At 42.1% G+C, this 22,391-nt stretch overlaps 2 protein-coding genes across 2 annotated transcripts; both read left to right on the plus strand.

Annotated features, from left to right (window-relative positions):
• The first annotated feature begins 1,688 nt into the window (after nt 1–1,688).
• On the plus strand, nt 1,689–7,249 carry LOC117058932 (vomeronasal type-2 receptor 26-like). Its single transcript, XM_033170352.1, has 4 exons — nt 1,689–1,979; nt 3,511–3,738; nt 4,936–5,062; nt 6,348–7,249. The coding sequence occupies exons 1-4, from the start codon at nt 1,689–1,691 to the stop codon at nt 7,247–7,249; spliced, it is 1,548 nt and encodes a 515-aa protein (XP_033026243.1).
• A 4,471-nt stretch (nt 7,250–11,720) lies between these two features.
• Nucleotides 11,721–15,608, plus strand: LOC117058934 (vomeronasal type-2 receptor 26-like). Its single transcript, XM_033170354.1, has 4 exons — nt 11,721–12,518; nt 12,723–12,950; nt 13,141–13,267; nt 14,707–15,608. The coding sequence occupies exons 1-4, from the start codon at nt 11,721–11,723 to the stop codon at nt 15,606–15,608; spliced, it is 2,055 nt and encodes a 684-aa protein (XP_033026245.1).
• Nucleotides 15,609–22,391: the final 6,783 nt, after the last annotated feature.

Raw genomic sequence — 22,391 nt, forward strand, 5'->3', positions numbered from 1 at the left:
CCCAAGTGTCTGAGGAATAATCCTTTTCCCGTTCCACATGAGTGGTACCAGCCAGGTGACCTCATCATTGGTGGGATTGCTTCTCAGATCTGTTATGTTTTCTATGAAGTTTTCTTCAAGGAACACCCAGCAAAGAATTTGTTTGACGTTACATAGTAAGAGCTTCTCTACCTCCTGCTACAGCACCATTCCACATCCATTTTCCTTTCGGCTCATGTCACTTAGGTTGGGGACTGTCTCGATACTCACATTTATTAGCATGCTGTTAGCTGCCATGCAAGACTCCCCCCCCCCGAAGTGTAAGATAATAAATAAAGGGACGCGGGTGGCGCTGTGATCTAAACCACAGGGCCTAGGGCCTGCTGACAGGAAGGTCGTCAGTTCAAATCCCTGTGATGGAGTGAGCTCCTGTTGCTCGGTCCCTGCTCCTGCCAACTTAGCAGTTCAAAAGCATGTCAAAGTGCAAGTAGATAAATAGGTATCGCTCCGGCGGGAAGGTAAACGGCATTTCCGTGCGCTGCTCTGGTTCGCCAGAAGTGGCTTAGTCATGCTGGCCACATGACCTGGAAGCTGTACGCCAGCTCCCTCGGCCAATAAAGTGAGAAGAGCGCCACAACCCCAGAGTCGGACACGACTGGACCTAATGGTCAGGGGTCCCTTACCTTTACCTTTTAAGATAATAAATAATCCTTCAAGTAAAAACAAACAGGGAATCCCTTAAACAATTAAGAACAATCCAACTGATGAACCCCAGGACACTCCCCATTTTTAATTCCTTCCTGATTCTTATGCAGTCTGCTAAGCTTACAGACAAGTAGCAGGACTTTTGTTCACTCATAACGCTTTCTGTTTTGCAAAGGGATGGCGAAAGAGACTTTGTAATTTTGTGTTTGGAGTGCTTGCAATTCCTCTGCGGTACAGCTATTGGTGTGGAGATTCATGAAAATGAAAATAAATAAATGAATGACTCAATAAAGTATAGTGGGGAAGAAATTCATAACCTAAAACTAGAGATGTGCCAAATCAGCTTTCATCCCCTTTTAAAAAGTACTGTGTTTTTCGCCTCTTTTCCACAGTGTTTTAAAGTTTCAATGTTTGGGGGGGCTTGAGGTTACCTTTGGTGGCTGACATCGGTGAAGGTGTTTTTCTTTACGTTATACATAGACCTTGGAGGTAGAAAGCCTCGTCATGCATGTTGCACCAAAGCTGCTAGCCTTTCCTGTAGTTGCTGGGGATTAAAGTTGGGATCTTCTGCATGAAAATCAGATGCTCTGCTACAGAGCTGTGCCCTTCTCCCAACTGTCTACTGACACATAAGCCCCACTGACTCCAATGGGACTTATTTCCAGTTAAGCAAGTATGGGATTGCAGTTTTCATGGCCTAGACCATGCTTCTTCAGATATATGAAATGGTCACATACTTAAAGAGAAACAGAGGTGATTTATTGTTTTGACCAAATGAACTGAGAAGGTCAAACAAAAAGATGAACAGAAGGTGAAGTGAAACCACTATGCAAAATAGAAGTGCTATCGCCCACCATTAATTTTTGACTGTATGGTGTTTATTAGGTTCGAAACGTTCATGATAAACAAAATACTTTGATTTTGGTCTAAAGCATTCTGAGACGACAGAACAGAATTGGTATTGTGGTACGTTTTATTTCTAAATGATGAACTTTATTCGCAGCATGATGACCAAATTCTACCAGCACATCCTTGCCTTGGCATTTGCTGAGAAAGAAATCAATGAGAACCCAAACATCTTGCCCAATGTCACACTTGGCTTCCACATCTATGATAGCTATTATGATGCAAGGATGACCTATCGGACCACGCTGGACCTGCTCTTCAAATCAAATAGATTTGTCCCCAACTACAAATGTGGCACCCAGAAAAACCTCCTAGCTAGTATTGGGGGGCTTGGCTCTGACACCTCCTTCCACATGGCAGATGCCTTGAGAATCTACAAGATCCCACAGGTAAGATGTATGAACTAGGCATCAGGATTTAACTTTTGCTTCTTCTATGCATTTCAGTTGAATACAAACCTAAATCTTAATCTCATGTTTCCCATCCATGCAACCAATCTGTCCAAATCACAAATCAAAATATGCAGTTGGAAAAAAGAAGCTTAAATATGCCCTGGATGGAATAGTGCTTGAATTTAATCTATAAACTGATTGAAGAAATATTTGTCGAAAGGAACTCGCATAGTCACAGAATGAACTTGGCAATATCTGTACATTTTTTCCTCAGCTCACATATGGTTCGTTTCCCCCAGAGGAGAGGGATTCAAGTCAGGTTCCTTCTTTTTACCGCATGGTGCCTAATGAAGTCCACCAGTACATGGGTATTATCAGTTTGCTTAAGCATTTTGGATGGACATGGGTTGGACTATTTGCTGTGAATGATAACAGTGGGGAATATTTCCTCAAGACTCTGGAGCCCCTGCTTTCTCAAAATGGGATTTGTTCAGCCTTCACACAAAGAATCCCCAAACTACTCCATTTTGATAACTTGAATGAAATGTATGATATAGCCTCAAATATGTATGCACTATTTATGGATGCTAAAGCCACAACATTTATCGTTTATGGAGAATCTCAGACAATTACAGGACTGAGAGCTATTATATTTTTCCGAGATCCTTCAAATAAGGAAAAGGCATCACTTAAGAAGGTGTGGATTTTGACAGCCCAGACTGATTTCATATCTATGGGTCTTCTTAAGGTTTGGAATGTTCTGCTCTTCCAAGGTGCCATTTCCCTCACAATTCACTCACAGAAACTTCTTGCATTCCAAGATTTTCTTCAGAACATAAAGCCTTCTTGGACTCAGGGAAATGGTTTTTCCAAAGTCTTCTGGGAGCAAGCATTTGACTGTATATTTCCAAATCTTGATGCACCAATGGAGGTCAATGGCATGTGTACTGGGGAGGAGAGGCTGCAGAGCCTTCCAGGGTCTCTTTTTGAAATGAGTATGACTGGCCACAGTTACTGCATTTACAATGCTGTCTATGTTGTGGCTCATGCTTTGCATGCACTTTATTCATCTAGATCTATACAGAGAGCAAACGAGAGCAGTAAAAGATTAAAAATTCAAGATTTTCAGCCTTGGCAGGTAATGTTTTGAAAATGAAGAGCAACAAAATATATTATTATTCCAATAAACAGATTAGTGCAACAAATGACTGTATCACAATTTTCATCCACAATACAGGTGTGATGCCATTGCATGTCTTATTCACTAGCCAAGATTTATGTGTGCATTTTAACTTGTCTACATTTTGATTGAAACTTTATTTTGTGTGCAGTGAATGCATGATAGAGTTCCTATCTGTTGTGTCAAAACAGCTGATTTTTCACACTTTGTCTTCGTTAAATTAAGCTATATAGCTATATTTAAATAATACTAATAAAGTAGGGTGTTAGTAAATCATGACATTTTGCTCAAAGTCTGCATTACATTCTTTTCCCATTATGTCCCCCCCCCCCCGGCTCTTTCAATTAGCTCCACCATTTTATCAATGACATTTCATTTAACAACTCAGCTGGAGAAACAGTGTCCTTTACTGATAACAGAGAGATGCGAGGTGGATTTGACATTATGAACATGATCACATTCCCAAATAAGTCTTTCATCCGTTTGAAAATAGGATGGGTGAATCCTAATGCTCTTGATGGAAAAGAATTCAACATTCATGAGGACATAATTATGTGGCACAATGGTTTTAACCAGGTCTGAATTCTGGGGTATTCTTGTGGGCTCCACACTCTCCAGATCAGTCATTCAGATGCTCAAAATAGCTATCATTCTTCTCTTGGCCAGGTCATAGCAAGAATCTGGATATCTAGCTGTTTGTAACCATACTATGGTCTTAATTGAAATGAACTTCTAATAATATTTACTGTGCCACATTTATATATGGCAGGATTCCAGATGATCCAGATAAAATTGACTCCTGAACCAAAAATAGATGTGTATCTATTTTCATTGAAAAGTGGCCATAGATCAGATGAAGATCCCACATCATTTTTTTTCTTGTCTAAGTGAACCTCATCTGTATTTCTAGAGAGCTACCGGTAATATTGCACCCCCTGCCTTGTCCCAAAGGGGTCCAGGTGAAAGTATATTTGTGATAGGTGCCAGAAGTCAGGAAAGTATCCACTTCTGGTTTATATCCTGGAGGTCCACCAGTACAGGAGAGCCATGTCAGTGTAGGGCTGAAAACCCCAAGCATTTCTATATTGCACCACTAGTCTGATCCCAGTCTGGGTGGGGCAAGAAACTTATCAAGTGTCCACTTCCAGCTCAGTCCATAGTCTTGTGCTTGTGCTTGTGCTGTGGAGGAGATGGTTTAGGATATAAAATTCCTTCCACCTTCCTCTTCGCCTTTTCCTTCTTCAGATACATGGAATCTAGCCCTCACTCCCAGGGTGCTGGTTGGCACAATTGGGAACAAGTAGGAACCTTGTGATTGGTGGGCTAGGGATAGGCTGAGTGACCTTTTCCACCCACTTCCTACTTCCACCCAGCAGTGCCACATAAATGCAGTTACTGCTGGCAGACATGCAATTGTAAGAATTGGTTTTCTCATTACTTGCTAGGTATGTGCAAAAAAATAAAAATAAAAATGTAAGAGGTTGTGAAAAATGATGAGTATCCTGAGCTATTCCTCAGGTGAATTCTGATTCCAGAAATGTGTACACAGGATTCTGTGACCCATGGAGCACAGTATGGCTGACTTTTTAGGTTAACGTGTGTCATTTGCTTGGAGTTTGAGGCCTCAAACTGGGTGTGAATCTTTCCCCCCATTATACAAACACCAATATTTTTTGTGATGAGTGGTCCACTAACTTATTTTAAATTCAATGACTGATTTATTTATTTATTTTAACATTTTCCCTTCTGAAATTGTTTCCTGTTTTTGGATAGATGATGCCCGTCTCTATATGCAGTGAATCCTGCCACCCTGGTAATCAGAAGAAAATGATGGAAGGACAGAAATTTTGCTGCTATGATTGTACTCCATGTCCAGAGGGGAAGATTTCAAACCAGAATGGTACATGACATTTCTTGTCATACAAGATTGGTTTAAAAAAAATATTATCGTTTCAGTCTTGTGCATGTAGTCACACTATCCTGCTTGGAGTAGTGTGAATATTTTTCTACTGCTTTCCATTAATTTTTTAATGGTTCCTCGTCATCCTGGGGGAAAAGTGACAAGTGGGGTGCTGCAGGTTTCTGTACTGGGCCCATTGTTGTTCAACGTCTTTTATAAATGAATTGTATAAAAGAATTGAGGGGATGCCCATCAAATTTACAGATGACACCAAACTGGGAGGGGTAGCTAATGCCGCAGAAGACAGAATCAGAATTCAAAATGATCTTAACAGAATGGAGAAATGGGCACAAGCTAACAAAATGAATTTCAATGGGGACAAATGTAACATTCTGCACTTAGGCAGCACTTGTTAAAATTGTATTCCATTTGATGGTTGGGATGCACTCAACGCCCTTCAGAGCTTGCCAGGGTTGGACCATAGGGTGTGGCAAAACAAAAATCCACCCACCCGCTAGGCAAACATGGTATGGATTTAGGCAAGGCTGAATCCCATCCAATCTAGAGCCATGTCTTGATCAATGTCCTACCGGGACATCCTGTTATCTCCACAAACTACTGCCTCTGTGTCCCTAAGTAGGGAGTCACCTACCACCACTACCCATCTCTTCCTCCCGGGGAGTGGCAGGAATTATTCTACACACTGTAACTTCCAAAGCCACCTTTAACATTCTAAGGTCTGCCACTGCTGTTCTTGGTCCTCTGGCCCAACACTGGGAAATATATTGGTAGCAGGATAGGAGCTGAGAGTCTCTAACCCGAACATATTGTTTCCAACCCCTTCATTCACACCAGTATAATGAATCTTGCCTTCTTGTCTACTGGAGTTTAGCTGAATATTATTAGGATAGGTTACAAAGACAGGAGCCTTATAGCTCGAGTGCTTTCTTCTCCTTCTTCTTCAGTTGCCCTTTCTAGACTGTAATTACATTATTGTCCCAGTTAACTGGAAACCCCAAGCATCAAATGGAACCTAAGGATCCGACCCCTCTGCCATCATGGATCCAACTACCCCCTGCTTGCAGTGAGTACCGCGTGACCACTTAAAATGGTTTAACCAAACCTATGTCAGATTCGGCAGAAAACTCAAATGGTAATTCAGCCATAAAAAAATGCTCTCTAATATTGAGAAGTATCAGATTAACAGGAACAACAACAACAACATACACACACACATACACACACACAAATTGTCAATGGAATTTGGCATTCTTCTGTTTTTCAGACATGGATGACTGCTTCAGATGCCCAGAAGATCAGTATGCAAACAAGAAGAAAAACGGATGCATCCCTAAAACTATCAAATTTCTTTCTTATGAGGAACCTTTAGGGTTCAGCTTGGCCTCACTTGCTCTTTCTTTTTCCCTGATCACAACTTTGGTGCTAAGAACATTTATCCAACACAAAGACACTCCCATTGTCAAAGCCAACAACAGGGATCTCACCTATGCTCTCCTTATTGCCCTCCTACTCTGCTTCCTCTCATCCCTTCTGTTCATTGGACACCCTGGCAAAGTGACCTGCCTTCTTCGACAACCCACTTTTGGCATCGTCTTCTCTGTGGCTGTTTCTTGTGTGTTGGCCAAAACCATCACGGTAGTTGTAGCTTTCATGGCCACCAAGCCAGGGTCCAGTATGAGGAAGTGGGTGGGGAAAAGACTGACCAACTCCATTGTCCTTTCCGGCTCACTCATTCAAGCAAGTATTTGTACTGTGTGGTTGAAGACGTCTCCCCCATTCCCTGCTCTTGACATGGACTCAGTAACAGAGGAAACCATTGTGCAATGTAATGAAGGCTCAGTGACCCTGTTTTACTGTGTCTTGGGCTACATGGGCCTCCTGGCCATTGCCAGCTTCATTGTGGCATTTGCAGCTCGCAAATTACCAGACAGTTTCAATGAAGCCAAGTTCATTACCTTCAGCATGTTGCTGTTCTGCAGTGTTTGGCTGTCTTTTGTCCCAACCTACCTGAGCACCAAAGGGAAATCCATGGTGGTGGTGGAGATCTTCTCCATCTTGTCCTCCAGTGTTGGATTGTTGGGCTTCATCTTTGCCCCTAAATGCTACGTCATTGTGCTGAAGCCTGAGCTTAACAAGAAGGAGCAACTAATAAGGAGAATGAAGTGAAGGTACTGACATGGCCTCACAGAAATAGGCAGCAGCTTGAATGTATTTCCTGATGGTTCATTTTCTGGAGGAAAGTCCCCTTCCCAATAGCTGAAGGGAGGGATCTTTCCTGCTACCCCGCCCACTGCTTTTGGAAGCCTTATAAGAAGCTGCTGAAGGAGCAGGACTGTGAACAATGTTTCTAGGACCAAGGATAATCTGCTATTTCCAGATGCTGTAATGTTGCTAATGTTCCATTTCATTTATAGTACAGAAATGCTGCTTTTTGTAGGTTGTTACATTTGCTATTACAACATTGTTCTTTTAAGTTGTAATAAAACTATTCTCAACTCATTTTGACACATATCCCCCCCCTCTCTTTTTGTATGCCACATGGATAGGTGGCACAGAAATGAAATGATGATGATGGGGAATGGGAGCACATCTTGCTCCAGGTGAAGGATGCTGCTACCATTGAAACAGTTACTATAATGGATGGGGAAGGAACTGCTTATGGAGAAAGCTCCCCCCCCCCCACAATAGGTCCCTTCAAAAGGCACATCACCATAAAATCTGATGACTGACAGATTAATGGTCCCATTCACTTATCAATAATTTGGCCCATGTAGGGTAGCGGAGATGGAGATGTGGCCAACTGGAGGGGAACAATTATTGAGCGCTGTCAAGCACAACAACCCTCTTTAAAAAATAAATTAAAATTGTGTTTTTGTGGTTAGAACAGTAACTGGGAAATAAGGAAACTGTGGAATGAGAAAGTGTGAATTTGAAAGTCTGGAAAGAATGAATGATGGCCTTTATTTTGTACTGCCTTATTAGATTATATCTGGACCTCAGAACTCTCTACAGGTTATATCACTCACTAGCTGTGCTTGATTTTTTTTTGGGGGGGGGGGGTTGGTTGCCTGGAATTTCCCTGAACAGGGATAATGCCTCTTGGTGATCAGAGAGGGGTCTATGTGTGAGTGTAGAAACTAGCCCCCATGCAGTAGTTAAATTTACGTTATACACTTTCACCTTCGGTCCCACTCACAAGTGGCATATGGCCTTCAGAAGCTCACTCAGAAGGGAATTCAGTCTTCAGGCTGAAAAAGATTTCTCAACCTTCCAGTACAGGAATATTCTCTGTTAGTTAATGCAAGTGAGTCAAACAACTGGTTTTTAAAATATAGTCTTGAGAACTATAGCCAGAGAAGTCTTGACCCTCATTCCCTTGGAGAGAACTGGAGCTGGGAAGTGGCCATTATCTCAAAATTCTGCACTTCCCTTTTGTAATAACTTCACTCTGAGTTCCCTGTTAGTCTGAGTTCCCTGCACTTTAAGGTGCAGAAGAGACTTGTGGTTAGAACTGGGCATTGAAAAACAAACAACAACCAAAGTGCCGCTTAGACACCAAAACTCAGAGGAAGTAATTAATGATCCTACCCTGCAATTACTCAAGTGACTTCAATTTCTTCACCAGGTCAAATCTCCAGGTGCTTTCTAGAAGGAAATAGAAAAAGATCAATAAGCAAGCCTGAAAATGGTTATAAATAATTTTACGTGCTATGGAGAACAAGGGTAGAGGCAAGTGGCAGGCAGGGCTTGGTCAATGTAATTTCTGACATTATAATCTCTGTTACTACTCAAGAGATGCAACCCTTTGATTAAATACAGCCCATAATGTCTCTCATGAGAGTGGCGTGACTGAGCCATGTATCATCCACTGTAACCTATTCAAACATAGCTACTATGGGTGCACAAAGCAGAGTCTGCACTCAGAGAGAAGCTTGGCTGCCAGGATGCTGCTGCTGTTGGTGTTGCTGTTTCTAATACCGCCTGTTTCTAATACCTCTATCTGGTGCCCCAGGAATAATCCTTTCCCTGTTCCACATGAGTGGTACCAGCCGGGTGACTTAATAATTGGTGGGATTGCCTCTCAGAGCTATTACATTTTCTATGAAGTTTTCTTCAAGGAACACCCATCACAGAACCTGTTTGATGTTTCATAGTAAGAGTCTTCCATTCCCCCTCTGGATTGCCTTTCCCTTTGTCCCATGCCTTTCTGACAGGAATCTCGGGGAGAGGGGCTATCTTATCACCTGCATTTTTCAAGCTGCAACAGGGGTCACTTTTGGGCTGAAAGGTGGATTCAAAGAAGATGTTTCAATTGTTTAAAAACTACCAGCTCACAAAGAATGATTTGAATGACTGTCAAAAATTCTCCTGTTTATACATCTCTGAGAGACCTATTGGTTTCAGTCACCTCCTGAATCTTTCACAACCTAAGCTTATAGACAGGAAATACAATTTTTCTTCTCCCATAATAAATACTTTCAATTTTGTAAATGAATACAGTGGTACCTCAGGTTACATACGCTTCAGGTTACATACGCTTCAGGTTACATACTCCGCTAACCCAGAAATAACATTTCAGGTTAAGAACTTTGCTTCAGGATAAGAACAGAAATTGTGCTCTGGTGGCTCAGTGACAGCGGGAGGTCCCATTAGTTAAAGTGGTGCTTCAGGTTAAGAACAGTTTCAGGTTAAGAACGAACCTCCAGAATGAATTAAGTACGTAACCAGAGGTACCAATGTATTTTATTTTATTTACTCCAAGTGTATTCACAACTTCTCTGCAGCATGAATATTGCGAGGAGTGAGGAAGAGAAGGGTGAAAGTGAAAATAAATTTTAAAAAGCTTACATGGTGGGGAAATTATGTTTTGTTAGCTCATTTTCAAGTTGATTGAAAGTTTCAATGTGTGCAGGGTTGACTTTACGTCTTGGGTGTGATGTGGCTAACATTCCTGAGGGTACTTTTCTTTCCGTTTGAAAAATTATTCTCCTTGGGAGAAGTTACCGGTACGTGATGGTGAAACTCCCTGGGCTGTAATCTAAGTTCCATCACTGGGGCTATTTGGAGTTATCTGTGGAAGGGTTGAGTTGCATTGAGGCAAACAGGGATTGCTAAGTTTCAGGTTTGACAGAGAGACCGAAGGCTGTCAGGATGGGACATTAGGTCAGGAAGAAAGGCAGGCATTGGGCAGGAAAACCTGAGACAAATTTTACCGCCAGCTGTGTCTTCTAGTGAGAAGATAAATTCAATGCCACCTGACTCTCCTTTCTGTCTGATGCCTCACAGGATCAATGACTGTGCTTGACTACTGTGGACTGCACACCTCATAGCTGTGATTCTGATTTACAACCATATTTCCTAACCCTACTCCAACTTTATACAGAGACGTAAGCCACACTGAATTCAATGGGACATTCAGATAAGGAAGTATTAGGGTCACGAGCATGGTTCTTTAGAAATAGGATGTAGTCACCTATGTAAGGAGAAACAGAAAGTTTACTGTTGTTTTCTTCATCAACTGAGATGAGAAGGACAAGCAATAGATGGACATCAGGTGTTTGAAAGTACTATACACAGCAGTAATGTCCTAATCAGCCATGGGTTTTCTTTGACAGTATGGTGTTGATTAGCTCAGATGCATTAATCAAAAATAAAACAGAAGTTTGAAACAGAAGATGTCCAATATTGTAGTAAATTCATATTTGTAACTAATTTACTTTATTTGCAGTATGGTGCCAAAATTTTATCAGCACGTCCTTGCATTGGCATTTGCTGTGAAAGAAGTCAACGAGAATCCCAACATCTTGCCCAATATCACACTTGGCTTCCACATCTATGACAGCTATTATGATGCAAGGATGACCTACCGTACGACTCTAGACCTCCTCTTCAAGATGCATAGATTTGTCCCCAACTACAAATGTGACATCCAGAAAAACCTCATAGCCATCATTGGAGGACTTGGCTCTGATACGACTTTCCATATGGCAGATACATTAGGTCTCTACAAGATTCCACAGGTAAGATGCATAAATGAGGATATGGGGCTATCCCCCCCCCCACCTCATACTTGGTTTTTATCCAATATTTGTTCTACACAGAGCAGATCTGTTCGGAAGTATTCTTCTCAGTAGGTTATTCAGAGCTGACTCATCAAAATTAATGGACCTATATTAGTTATGATCCTTGATTTAAACTTAAATTGGATACCAGCTTACATCTGTCTCCCATGCTCCCTGCAAATTGCTTTTTCTCTGTTATTTCTAGGGATGTGAGACTGATCTGTTCAAATCTTAAATCAAAATGTGCAATCAGAAATAAAGCTGAGAATAAGCCTTGACTGGAAGGTTTCTTGATTTAATTTATATATTACTTCAACATACAACAACAATATACCCTAAATATACCAGGATAAGAAGGGAGTGGAACAATCATTTAAAATCTAAAAAATGTTTTAAAATGACAACTAAAAAGTGTTCAACATATATTTGTTGAATAAAATGCCATATGGTGCAGGATGAATGCTTTCTGCTTAATTAGATTTTTTTGTGTGTTTGTGTAAATTTTCTTTTAGTTTGCATATGGTTCGTTTCCCCCAGTGGAGAGTGATACAAGTCAGGTTCCTTCTTTCTACCACATGGTGCCCAATGAAGCCCACCAGTACATGGGCATTATCAGTTTGCTTAAGCATTTTGGATGGATGTGGGTTGGACTTTTTGCTCTGAATGATAACAGTGGAGAAAATTTCATCAAGAAATTCCAGCCGTTGCTTTCTCAAAATGGAATTTGTTCAGCCTTTGCACAAAGAATCCCAAAACAAGTCTATCTTGATGACTTGGATGAAATGCATGATGTAGCCTTAAATATGCATGTACCATTCTCAGATAATAAGGTCACTACATTTATTGTCTATGGAGAATCCCTAACAATTATTGCACTGAGAGCTGTTATATTTCTGCAAGAGCCTACAAATAAAGAAAACACATCATTTAAAAAGGTTTGGATTTTTACAGCACAGACTGATTTCATATCTATGGGTCTTCTTAAGGTTTGGAATGTTCTGCTCTTCCAAGGTGCCATTTCCTTCACAATTCATTCGCAAAATCTTCTAGCATTCCCAGAATTTCTTCAGAGCATAAAGCCTTCCCGGAGCCAGGGAGATGGTTTCATCAAAGGCTTCTGGGAGCAAGCATTTGACTGTATTCTTCCCAATTTCAATGCGCCAATGGAGGTCAATGGTATGTGTTCTGGAGAGGAGAGGTTGCAGAATCTTCCAAGCTCTCTATTTGAAATGGGCATGACTGGTCACAGCTACAGTATCTATAATGGTGTCTACACTGTGGCTCATGCCTTGCATAATATTTACTCACCTAAATCCAAGCAAACAGCAATGGGGAGAAGTAAAAGATTACTTCATGATCTACAGCCTTGGCAGGTAATGTTTTGAAAATGACTTGGCACCTATGGCTGCCCCTATGGATCTTGTCACCAAAGGAGGTTGCCTTACTTTATGTCATGGGTGGGCTGGCCCTGCTCATAAGGAAGGGTTTCTGTAAATCATGGCATTTGTTATTTTTGCTTATTTGTTATTTTTGTTATTTTCTCTCCCCCCCCCACCCTCTCTCTTTCCCTCTCTTAGCTCCATTCTTATCTTCATAGTATTTCATTTAACAACTCAGCTGGAGAAACAGTGACTTTTACTGATCAAAGAGAAATGGGAGGTGGATTTGACATCATGAATATGGTCATGTTCCTGAACAGGTCCTTCATTCGAGTGCAAGTTGGATGGATTGATCCTGATGCAATAGATGGAAGAGAATTCATCCTTTTTGAGGACATGATTCAGTGGCACAATGGTTTTAATCAGGTCTGGAATCTAGGGGTTTATTGTGTCACTACGTTCTCCAGATTATTCTCCTGGATAGGTTGATTGAAATTTTTTGAATAGCTAGTTGGATGAAACGATAAACTTTCCAATCAAAGATCACCTTTCTTATTTGAAGTTCAGTGGCTTCAAATATTTCTCCCTTCTGAAATTATTTCCTGTTTGTTTAAAGGTGATGCCCATTTCTGTGTGCAATGACTACTGCCGCCCTGGTAATCAGAAGAAAAGGAAGGAAGGACATAAATTTTGCTGCTATGATTGTACTCCATGTCCAGAAGGGGAGATTTCAAACCGAAATGGTAAATGACATTTTTTCATTGTACAAGGTTAGCAAGTATCTGTTGAAAATAATTTAAACATTATCTTGTGCATGTGACCACACTGCTTGGAGTGGTGTGTACATTTTATTGCTACTTTCCAGTAAATTTTCAGTGAAACATTCAAAGACTATTGAGCCTGGTGAAATCCCATGCACATGGATTTGACAGGAAGCCCCAGTCAACAGAAAAATGATTTCATTGTGCACATAATTTAAGAGAACCTTTCAAGTACTACAATTGTAAAGAAGTTGCAGATTTGTGAAACGTGTCTGTGGCAAGAATGAAACACACTAGACATCCATTGTCGGTGCAATCAGCCCAGAACTTTATTCATTACATTTCAGGAGGGAGGGGATGGCATGACACTAGGGTGAAGATAGGGTCATGATTCCAGCCAGCACTTGCTGTTCAAATGATATTCCACTTGATTGTGCAGGTGCACTCAACACCCTTCAGAGTTGAATAATGTTGGATTTTTGTGTGTTGGCAAAACAAGCATTCAGGTTCCCAGTCACAACTGTGGGAGGGGTTTGGGCAATTCTGGGCCCCAACTGACCTCAGGGCATGGCTTGATACTATCTGTTGCTAAGCCCTATATCGTCCGCAATAATAATGTGTTTCTGCCTAATGGCTTTTTGGCCCAGCTTTTCAACAAAAGCTTTAGATCAACTAACAAAGGTTGTTATTTGCACTTCCTGAGGGGAAGGTGAAGACTCCTCAACCCAGAGAAAATTAAGTATGGGAGTAATATATATATATATATATATATATATATATATATATATATATATATATATATATTTCCAATTAACTGGTGACCCAAAGATTCAAGATTCCATCCAGGGCCGTCTTAAGTACACCCGGCGCCCTGGCGCGAAGATCCCTCCAGCGCCCCTCGTGCTCCGCCGGGCAGGGCCAGGCACGATGGGCAGCTGGAGGGCGCAGTGGCGGGCGGGGACGGCGAACTCACGCTCCGCTGGGAAGGGCCAGGCTGCGGAAGGGGGGAGGCTGTCGGCGAGCCCTGGCTGCTGCGCCGGTGGGAGGCTCACCAACGGCCTCCCCATGTCCGCAGCAAAGAAGAGGTGGGCGAGGGCGGCGCTGCCAGTAGGGCTGGAGGGCGGAGGTGCCCTCCAGGCCATGGCGCCCTGGTGCCTTGCACCAGCAGGCTCAATGGCTAAGATGGCTCTGATTCCATCCCTTCTGCCATTCTGGTGCATCGAGTGGCAATTTAAGATGTTTAAACAAATCTGTGTCAAATTAAGCAGACAAATCAAAGAGTAGTTCAGATATTATATGATAATTGGCTGACACATAATCAGAAGCTTCACATGAAAAACAGCAAAAACTGTTATATGGGGGGGGGGGGCAAACATCATACACAAATTGTCAATGCAATTTGGCATTCTTCTGTTTTTCAGATATGGATGACTGTTTCAGATGCCCAGAAGATCAGTATGCAAATAAGAACAAGAATGGCTGCATACCCAAATTAATAACCTTTCTTTCTTATGAGGAACCTTTAGGTATCAGCTTAATGGCAGTTGCAATTGCTTTCTCCCTGATCACGATTTTGGTGCTAGGAACCTTTATCCAACACAAAGACACTCCCATAGTCAAAGCCAACAACAGGGATCTCACCTACGCTCTCCTCATTGCCCTTCTACTCTGCTTCCTCTCTTCTCTTCTATTCATTGGACACCCTGGCAAAGTGACTTGCCTTCTTCGACAACCCACTTTTGGCATCGTCTTCTCTGTGGCTGTTTCTTGTGTGTTGGCCAAAACCATCACTGTAGTTGCAGCTTTCATGGCCACCAAGCCTGGGTCCAGTATGAGGAAGTGGGTGGGGAAAAGACTGACCAACACCACTGTTCTTTCCTGCTCCCTCATTCAAGTGAGCATTTGTAGTGGCTGGTTGATGACGTCTCCCCCATTCCCTGATCTAGACATGCACTCGGTAATGGAAGAAACCATTGTTCAATGTAATGAAGGCTCAGTGACCCTGTTTTATTGTGTCCTGGGCTACATGGGCCTCCTGGCCATTGCCAGCTTCATAGTGGCATTTGCAGCTCGCAAACTACCTGACAGTTTTAATGAAGCCAAATTCATTACCTTCAGTATGTTGCTATTTTGCAGTGTTTGGCTGTCTTTTGTCCCAACCTACCTGAGCGCCAAAGGGAAATCCATGGTGGTGGTGGAGATCTTCTCCATCTTGTCCTCCAGTGCTGGATTGTTGGCCTGCATCTTTGCCCCTAAATGCTACATCATTGTTCTGAAGCCTGAGCTGAACAAAAGGGAGCAACTAATAAAGAGAAAGATGTAAATTGTACCTTTTTTAAAAAATTCTATTGTGCTGTTATTATATATTAAGGGTTTTAGTATAGAAGTGGTTACCTCTAGTAGGAAGTCAAACACATATTGGAAAGTTTAAGTTTATGGCATTAAAAGCAGGTTCTAATGCTCTCTCACCCTAGCTCAGGGGTGAGAAATCTGGCTGGTGAATTCAATTTTGCCCAACTAAGATTCTAATTGGCTGATCAATCTTGACAAACCGCACCCAACTGCCTCACAGCTGAATTCAAAGTCACAATCAGGAGCTTAAAGTGAGTTCCCAGTTCTTTTCTTGCTGGAGGAAAGATTCCCTGGAGCAATGTCCTCATTTATCCCAGTGCCTACTTTTGAACATCTGATAGTAACCTGCTGCAGGAAAGGACTGCAAGGAAGTTCATGGGGCAGGTGTTTCTGGGATTATGTGAAACCATTGCGTTCCCTTCTTCAGTTTGCTGTTGCCAGGAGTGTAATGTTGATCATGTAATCTTTGTTGTATTTATAGTACTCTGATGGGGTTTTTTTTGGGGGGGGTATGTTTTATATTTGCTATTACATTGTTTTGTGGTTTTTTGGAGGGGGGATGTTCTTTTACAGGGGTAAGCCAACTTTTTCAGCAGGGGGCCAGTCCACTGTCCCTCAGACCTTGTGGGAGGGCCGAACTATATTTTGGAAAAATAAATAAATGAACGAATTCCTATGCCCCACAAATAACCCAGAGATGCATTTTAAATAAAAGGACACATTCTACTCATGTAAAAACACACTGATTCCCAGACCATTTGCAGGCCAGATTTAGAAGGTGATTGGGCCGGATCTGGCCCCCGGGCCTTAGTTTGCCTACCCATGTTCTTTTACTATCGGTTCAAGCCACTTTCATTAGTTTGTGGGAGGGGGATTGGCATTCAAATAAGATTATGATGATGACAAGTAATGGGAGCCCACTTTGCTCATGAGGGGGAGGCAGCTCTCATTGAAACTGCAACAAATGCAGATGAGGGACTCATTTTTGCAGGATAAACTTCTTCCACCTTCTATAGCAAACCTGCTTGTAGATGTGCCTTTAAAGGACTCGTTGCATTTTGGCATTCAGTGAGTGACAGGTTGTGTTGTGATATTATGACATGACGAGCTGCGAACGCTGCAGCAAGGTCACAAGACTCAAGAGTCATGTTTCCTCTCTGTGGGAATTACACTGGGCATACCAGCTCCCACACATGTGATGTCATTGTATTTTACTATTGTATTCTTTCTTTCTGTTTTGCATCAGGAGGTGCAAGATGCTTTAAGACACAGCTCTGAAATTATGAGCTGCTACGCAGAGGCATACTCTGCTCTTTATCTACAATAAAGTAGATCTTAGCCAAATGGCTTGTGTATGTTGTTTTCAAGCTGGGAACAACTGCATATTACAATTGTGCCCCTGGACTCAAGAAGCCAGAGGGCACGGAAGCTTCATCCGCCTTGGGGTCAGTCTCTCAACTTGCCCCCGCGGGAAGTTTTAATAACATTGGTAGCAGTTGGCTGGTTTCCGAACATCGGACCTTTGATGACTTCTGCCTAATGTTTATCTGCCGGCAAAGAAAGCAGCCTTAAACTGCGTGCTTCGTTCCGGGGGAGTTTTTTCGTGCTGAAGACGGCCGTTTTCCCACTGTGAGAAGACGCGTTAATTGACTGTGAGTAGTACCGGACTGATTTACGAGGCAATAAACCTCAGAAGGCTAGGTTTGTTAGCTTAATTTGCTTTCTGAAGACAGAGAGTAAAAAGCCTGCTTTTTCGCCACTATGGCAAAGGAAAGCAAGCAGAGCAGCAGCTCCCTTTGTCCAATGCTTACTGGACAAAATTACCAGTCATGGTTTTGAACAGCCTCCATGCCGGTTATAGTGCTATTGCATCACAGCTAGGTGCCCTGGATGCTCAAAACTTAACCGTTGCCAGAGTCTTCTCAACTTTGCTAAATGAGCAAGATCGTTGTGCTGCTCAAAATGAGGCTAATGGAAGGGGGAGTGAAGCGTCCTCAACCCCACCTAGTGGTCCAATAGAGTATGTGCAAGCTCTTAAAGTCATACGCTGCACAAACTGTGGAATGAGAGGACACAGTTTCCAGACCTGCAGGAAGCCCAAGAAGGGATCTATCCAGAGCCAAAATGCAGCTGGATCTACAGGCAAAACGCAAGCCAAAGTCTCCAAAGGGCGTACAGGCACTGCTTACACAAGGCGTGCAGGAGCAGCATACTGACTTAGCCTGGGTTATAGACTCAGCTTGTTCGCACCACATGACCGCAAACAAACGTTTGTTTAAGACTTTTAAGAAGCTGGAATCCACCGTGTCGCAGGTGAGTGGAACACACCTGAAATCGACTGGAGTTGGAACTGTTTATCTTCAGAGTCTCCAGCTGTCTATCAGCAACGTGCTATATGTCCCAGAAATTGCCTACAATCTGCTAAGTGCATCGCAGCTTACCGAGAAGGACTGCGAGCTCAGATTACGCAAAGGACTGTGCACAATTCATAAAGATGGACAGGTGATCCTTACAGCTCAGAAGAACAAAGATGGACTGTTTTTACTGTCTTTTGAATCCACTGACTGTTGTTATGATGTTGTTGACTCTTATTTTGCAGGTGCTGCTAAGTCCAAGGAGACTACCAAACAGCCACGCAGAGAAAAGGTCACAAGATGTTTCCAGCAGGTTTCTGCTGATGTAATAGGACTTTTGCCAAAATCTAGAGGCGGAGCTACCTGTTATTTATTGCTGTCTGATCATTTCTCAAAATTTTCTTGGATTTATACTATGAAAAGTCCGCAGCAAGTCTTGGCCAAGTTCACTGAATTTTGTGCTAAGATAGATTTCATGCATGATGGAAAAATTGAATGTTTGTATACTAATCAATTACCAGTGTTTGATTCACAGGAGTTCAAGGACTTCCTAAGTCAACATTGCATTCGGCACAAAGTTGCTGTCAGCCAATCATCATGGAACAAAGATTTGTGTGTTAAAATTAACACAATACTACGTGAGGGTATGCAGGCGCAATTGCTAAGTGCAAAGCTGTCTGAACAGAATTGGGCTGAAAGCCTATCTGCCTTCACATATGCTTGGGTCAGGAGTGTTCCAAAAGGAATGGAATGCTCACCTTATGAGATATTGTTTAACAGAAAGCCTTCTGTTAAGCATCTTAAGGTTTTTGGTTCTCAGATGTGGGTGGAATCACTTGAAGGTGCAACCATCCAAGGCATTTTTATGGGCTATGAGAAAGGACAATACAGAATTCTATTGCCTTCCTCAAACACAGTAATTCTTACTCAGGAGGTAGAACCTACTGTAAAGCCGGAGACACAGATTCTCCAAAGCTTTCCCATTGATGTCAATACATGTGAGGATACTGACACCAGCAGTAGCAGTGCAAGCTCAACCACGACTAGTTCCGACACAGGTGAAACTGTCATTGAGAGAACTCATGCTAGTTCCAGGCCATCAGAACAAGATGATGATGTGCTAGGATCTTTAGAGCCACTGTTTACAATTGGTAAAGTTTCTCCAAAAAGCCCTGTTAAGGAGAAACTCAGCAAAGAGGATCTACATCTTGTGCGTAGATCTGAGAGAGTAACAAAGGGTCAGGCGCCCAAACGTTACTCCAAAGAGTTTGCAATCTCAGCTGTTGCAAATGTAGCTGTAGTTTGCACTCAGGCTCATTTCACAGATGTGAGAAAGCCACAGCAACAGGTTGCAAAGTTCAACACTGTTTCTGCCAACACACACAGAGCAAGTGCTCTGGTCCCCTGGAGAGTTGGTTATCAAAGGCTCAAACTGGTAGAACCAGTCTCAGAGAGTTCCAAGGATGGAACAAAGACAACAGATACATACTGTGTATATGATAACTGTTTGTTTGCTTCTCTTAATGATGCCTTAACTTTTGCCGCTCTTACATTGTCTAATATCGGGGGAGGATGTTGTGATATTATGACATGACGAGCTGCGAACGCTGCAGCAAGGTCACAAGACTCAAGAGTCATGTTTCCTCTCTGTGGGAATTACACTGGGCATACCAGCTCCCACACATGTGATGTCATTGTATTTTACTATTGTATTCTTTCTTTCTGTTTTGCATCAGGAGGTGCAAGATGCTTTAAGACACAGCTCTGAAATTATGAGCTGCTACGCAGAGGCATACTCTGCTCTTTATCTACAATAAAGTAGATCTTAGCCAAATGGCTTGTGTATGTTGTTTTCAAGCTGGGAACAACTGCATATTACAATTGTGCCCCTGGACTCAAGAAGCCAGAGGGCACGGAAGCTTCATCCGCCTTGGGGTCAGTCTCTCAACTTGCCCCCGCGGGAAGTTTTAATAACAGGTTGGTGGCCCCAACCAGCTATCAACCTTTGGCTAAATAGGAATATGAGGAAGTGCCGTCAGGCTGACTGCCGTGGAACAAGTTCTGATCTCTTCCCTAGCACAACATACCCAATAATAAAAAGGGAGTTTTTATGGGTAAGAAAGAAATAGGGAAATGCATTGGAAAGTGTGGGACGAATAACTTCAATTTTATTGAATGAATCAATTTCAAATGAATTACTTCGACTGTATTGACTTATTAATAAATATTTCTTTCATGGGGTTGATTAATCTTACATCATTCTCTTCAAAAATGCTGAACTACATTTGCTTAAGTAAATAAATTGATTGCCTAAGATTAAGGGACTGAGACTCCTAACAACTTGGTAGGATAATATGGAAGAGTATATACTCCTGTAGTGGTTATGTTGGGATTGCTATGGAATTATGAAAGATGAATCATGCCATTGTGTCATGATGAATGCATTGTTGACTAGGTGTGATATCATGGACATAATTTCGGATCTACCCATAAGGATTTTTGCATCTATGCCATTTTCTCTATGCCTACAACCAGGTTCACAGCAATTTCATGCAGACCACTTGCTTGTTTGCCAGACATTCTGGCCAGGCATCCTTTTCAACCTTGTAGATAAGAAGGTAGCTTTTGATGTAGATTTTTATCCGTAGGTAGATTTTTAATGCCAGGCAAACAGTGCTAGCATGGGTAATAAATGGCAATAAATACCTATCCTTCCTGTAGTTTATTGCCTCTAGGATCTGCTATGGTGCTTTCCTGTTTATCTGTCTTTGATATGTATGCATGCTTCAAAGTAGCCTTAGTAGCTTAGAGAATTACTGCAGTTGTTTGCTCCCATGTGGGGGTCTGATTTTGTCCCACGTGGAGTTTTGAAATGTCCAGAAAGAATCTGATTGGTTCCTATGAATGAAAATGTGATTGGTTCTTTCGAACCTGTGCTGAAATTCTCTTGGTTAATAAAAACGACCTGGGCCGCAGAGGCGGGGGAACACTTTGCACGCACCTCCACTCAGAGCCTTGCTGGACAAGCCTCTGTGTGGTCTTTTACTCATTAATCAGAGTCCAGTTCTCCATGTTGCATTCAGAACGCAACATACTCCCTACAATGTTGTGGCTCTTACTGGGTTAATCTAAAATGGTACTTTCATCACTGAACAATGGTTTTGATACATCAAAGGCAGTCTATATATTTTTAGGTCACACAAATTTAAGAACAGAACAAATCAAATGTCTGTGTAAAGTAGACATGAAATCCTGTTAAAATTTAGATTATATGTTCTGTGCTCTTTCATTTCTGGTCCCACTGACCAATGGCATAAAGTTTATGGAAGGTTACCCCGAAGAAAGTCAAATGGGCCTTAGAAAGCCTTGCTAACAACAAGGCCAGTGGAAGTGATGATATTCCAGCTGAACTATTTAAAATTTTAAAAGAGGATGCTGTTAAGGTGCTACACTCAATATGCCAGCAAGTTTGGAAAACTCGGCAGTGGCCAGAGGATTGGAAAAGATCAGTCTACATCCCAATCCCAAGAAGGGCAGTGCCAAAGAATGCTCCAACTACCGCACAATTGCACTCATTTCACACGCTAGCAAGGTTATGCTTAAAATTCTACAAGGCAGGCTTAAGCAGTATGTGGACCAAGAACTCCCAGAAGTGCAAGCTGGATTTCGAAGGGGCAGAGGAACCAGAGACCAAATCGCAAACATGCGCTGGATTATGGAGAAAGCCAGAGAGTTCCAGAAAAACGTCTACTTCTGCTTCATTGACTATGCAAAAGCATTTGACTGTGTCGACCACAGCAAACTATGGCAAGTTCTTAAAGAAATGGGAGTGCCGGATCACCTCATTTGTCTCCTGAGAAATCTCTATGTGGGACAAGAAGCTACAGTTAGAACTGGATATGGAACAACTGATTGGTTCAAAATTGGGAAAGGAGTACGACAAGGCTGTATATTGTCTCCCTGCTTATTTAACTTATATGCAGAATTCATCATGCGAAAGGCTGGACTGGATGAATCCCCAACCGGAATTAAGATTGCCGGAAAAAATATCAACAACCTCAGATATGCTGATGATACTACCTTGATGGCAGAAAGTGAGGAAGAATTAAAGAACCTTTTAATGAGGGTGAAAGAAGAGAGCGCAAAATATGGTCTGAAGCTCAACATCAAAAAAACGAAGATCATGGCCACTGGTCCCATCACCTCCTGGCAAATAGAAGGGGAAGAAATGGAGGCAGTGAGAGATTTCACTTTCTTGGGTTCCATGATCACTGCAGATGGTGACAGCAGTCACGAAATTAGAAGACGCCTGCTTCTTGGGAGAAAAGCAATGACAAACCTAGACAGCATCTTAAAAAGCAAAGACATCACCTTGCCGACAAAGGTCCGTATAGTTAAAG

This window comes from Lacerta agilis, chromosome 14, assembly GCF_009819535.1.
Source record: "Lacerta agilis isolate rLacAgi1 chromosome 14, rLacAgi1.pri, whole genome shotgun sequence".
NCBI classification, from domain to species: domain Eukaryota; kingdom Metazoa; phylum Chordata; class Lepidosauria; order Squamata; family Lacertidae; genus Lacerta; species Lacerta agilis.

Coding starts and splice junctions, on each gene's coding strand:
- LOC117058934 (XM_033170354.1), top strand. CDS start 11,721: ATGGTGCCCAATGAAGCCCACCAGTACATGGGCATTATCAGTTTGCTT. Junction 12,951..13,140: donor GGCACAATGGTTTTAATCAG/GTCTGGAATCTA, acceptor GTTTGTTTAAAG/GTGATGCCCATTTCTGTGTG. Junction 13,268..14,706: donor GGAGATTTCAAACCGAAATG/GTAAATGACATT, acceptor TCTGTTTTTCAG/ATATGGATGACTGTTTCAGA.
- LOC117058932 (XM_033170352.1), top strand. CDS start 1,689: ATGATGACCAAATTCTACCAGCACATCCTTGCCTTGGCATTTGCTGAG. Junction 1,980..3,510: donor GAATCTACAAGATCCCACAG/GTAAGATGTATG, acceptor TCTTTCAATTAG/CTCCACCATTTTATCAATGA. Junction 3,739..4,935: donor GGCACAATGGTTTTAACCAG/GTCTGAATTCTG, acceptor GTTTTTGGATAG/ATGATGCCCGTCTCTATATG.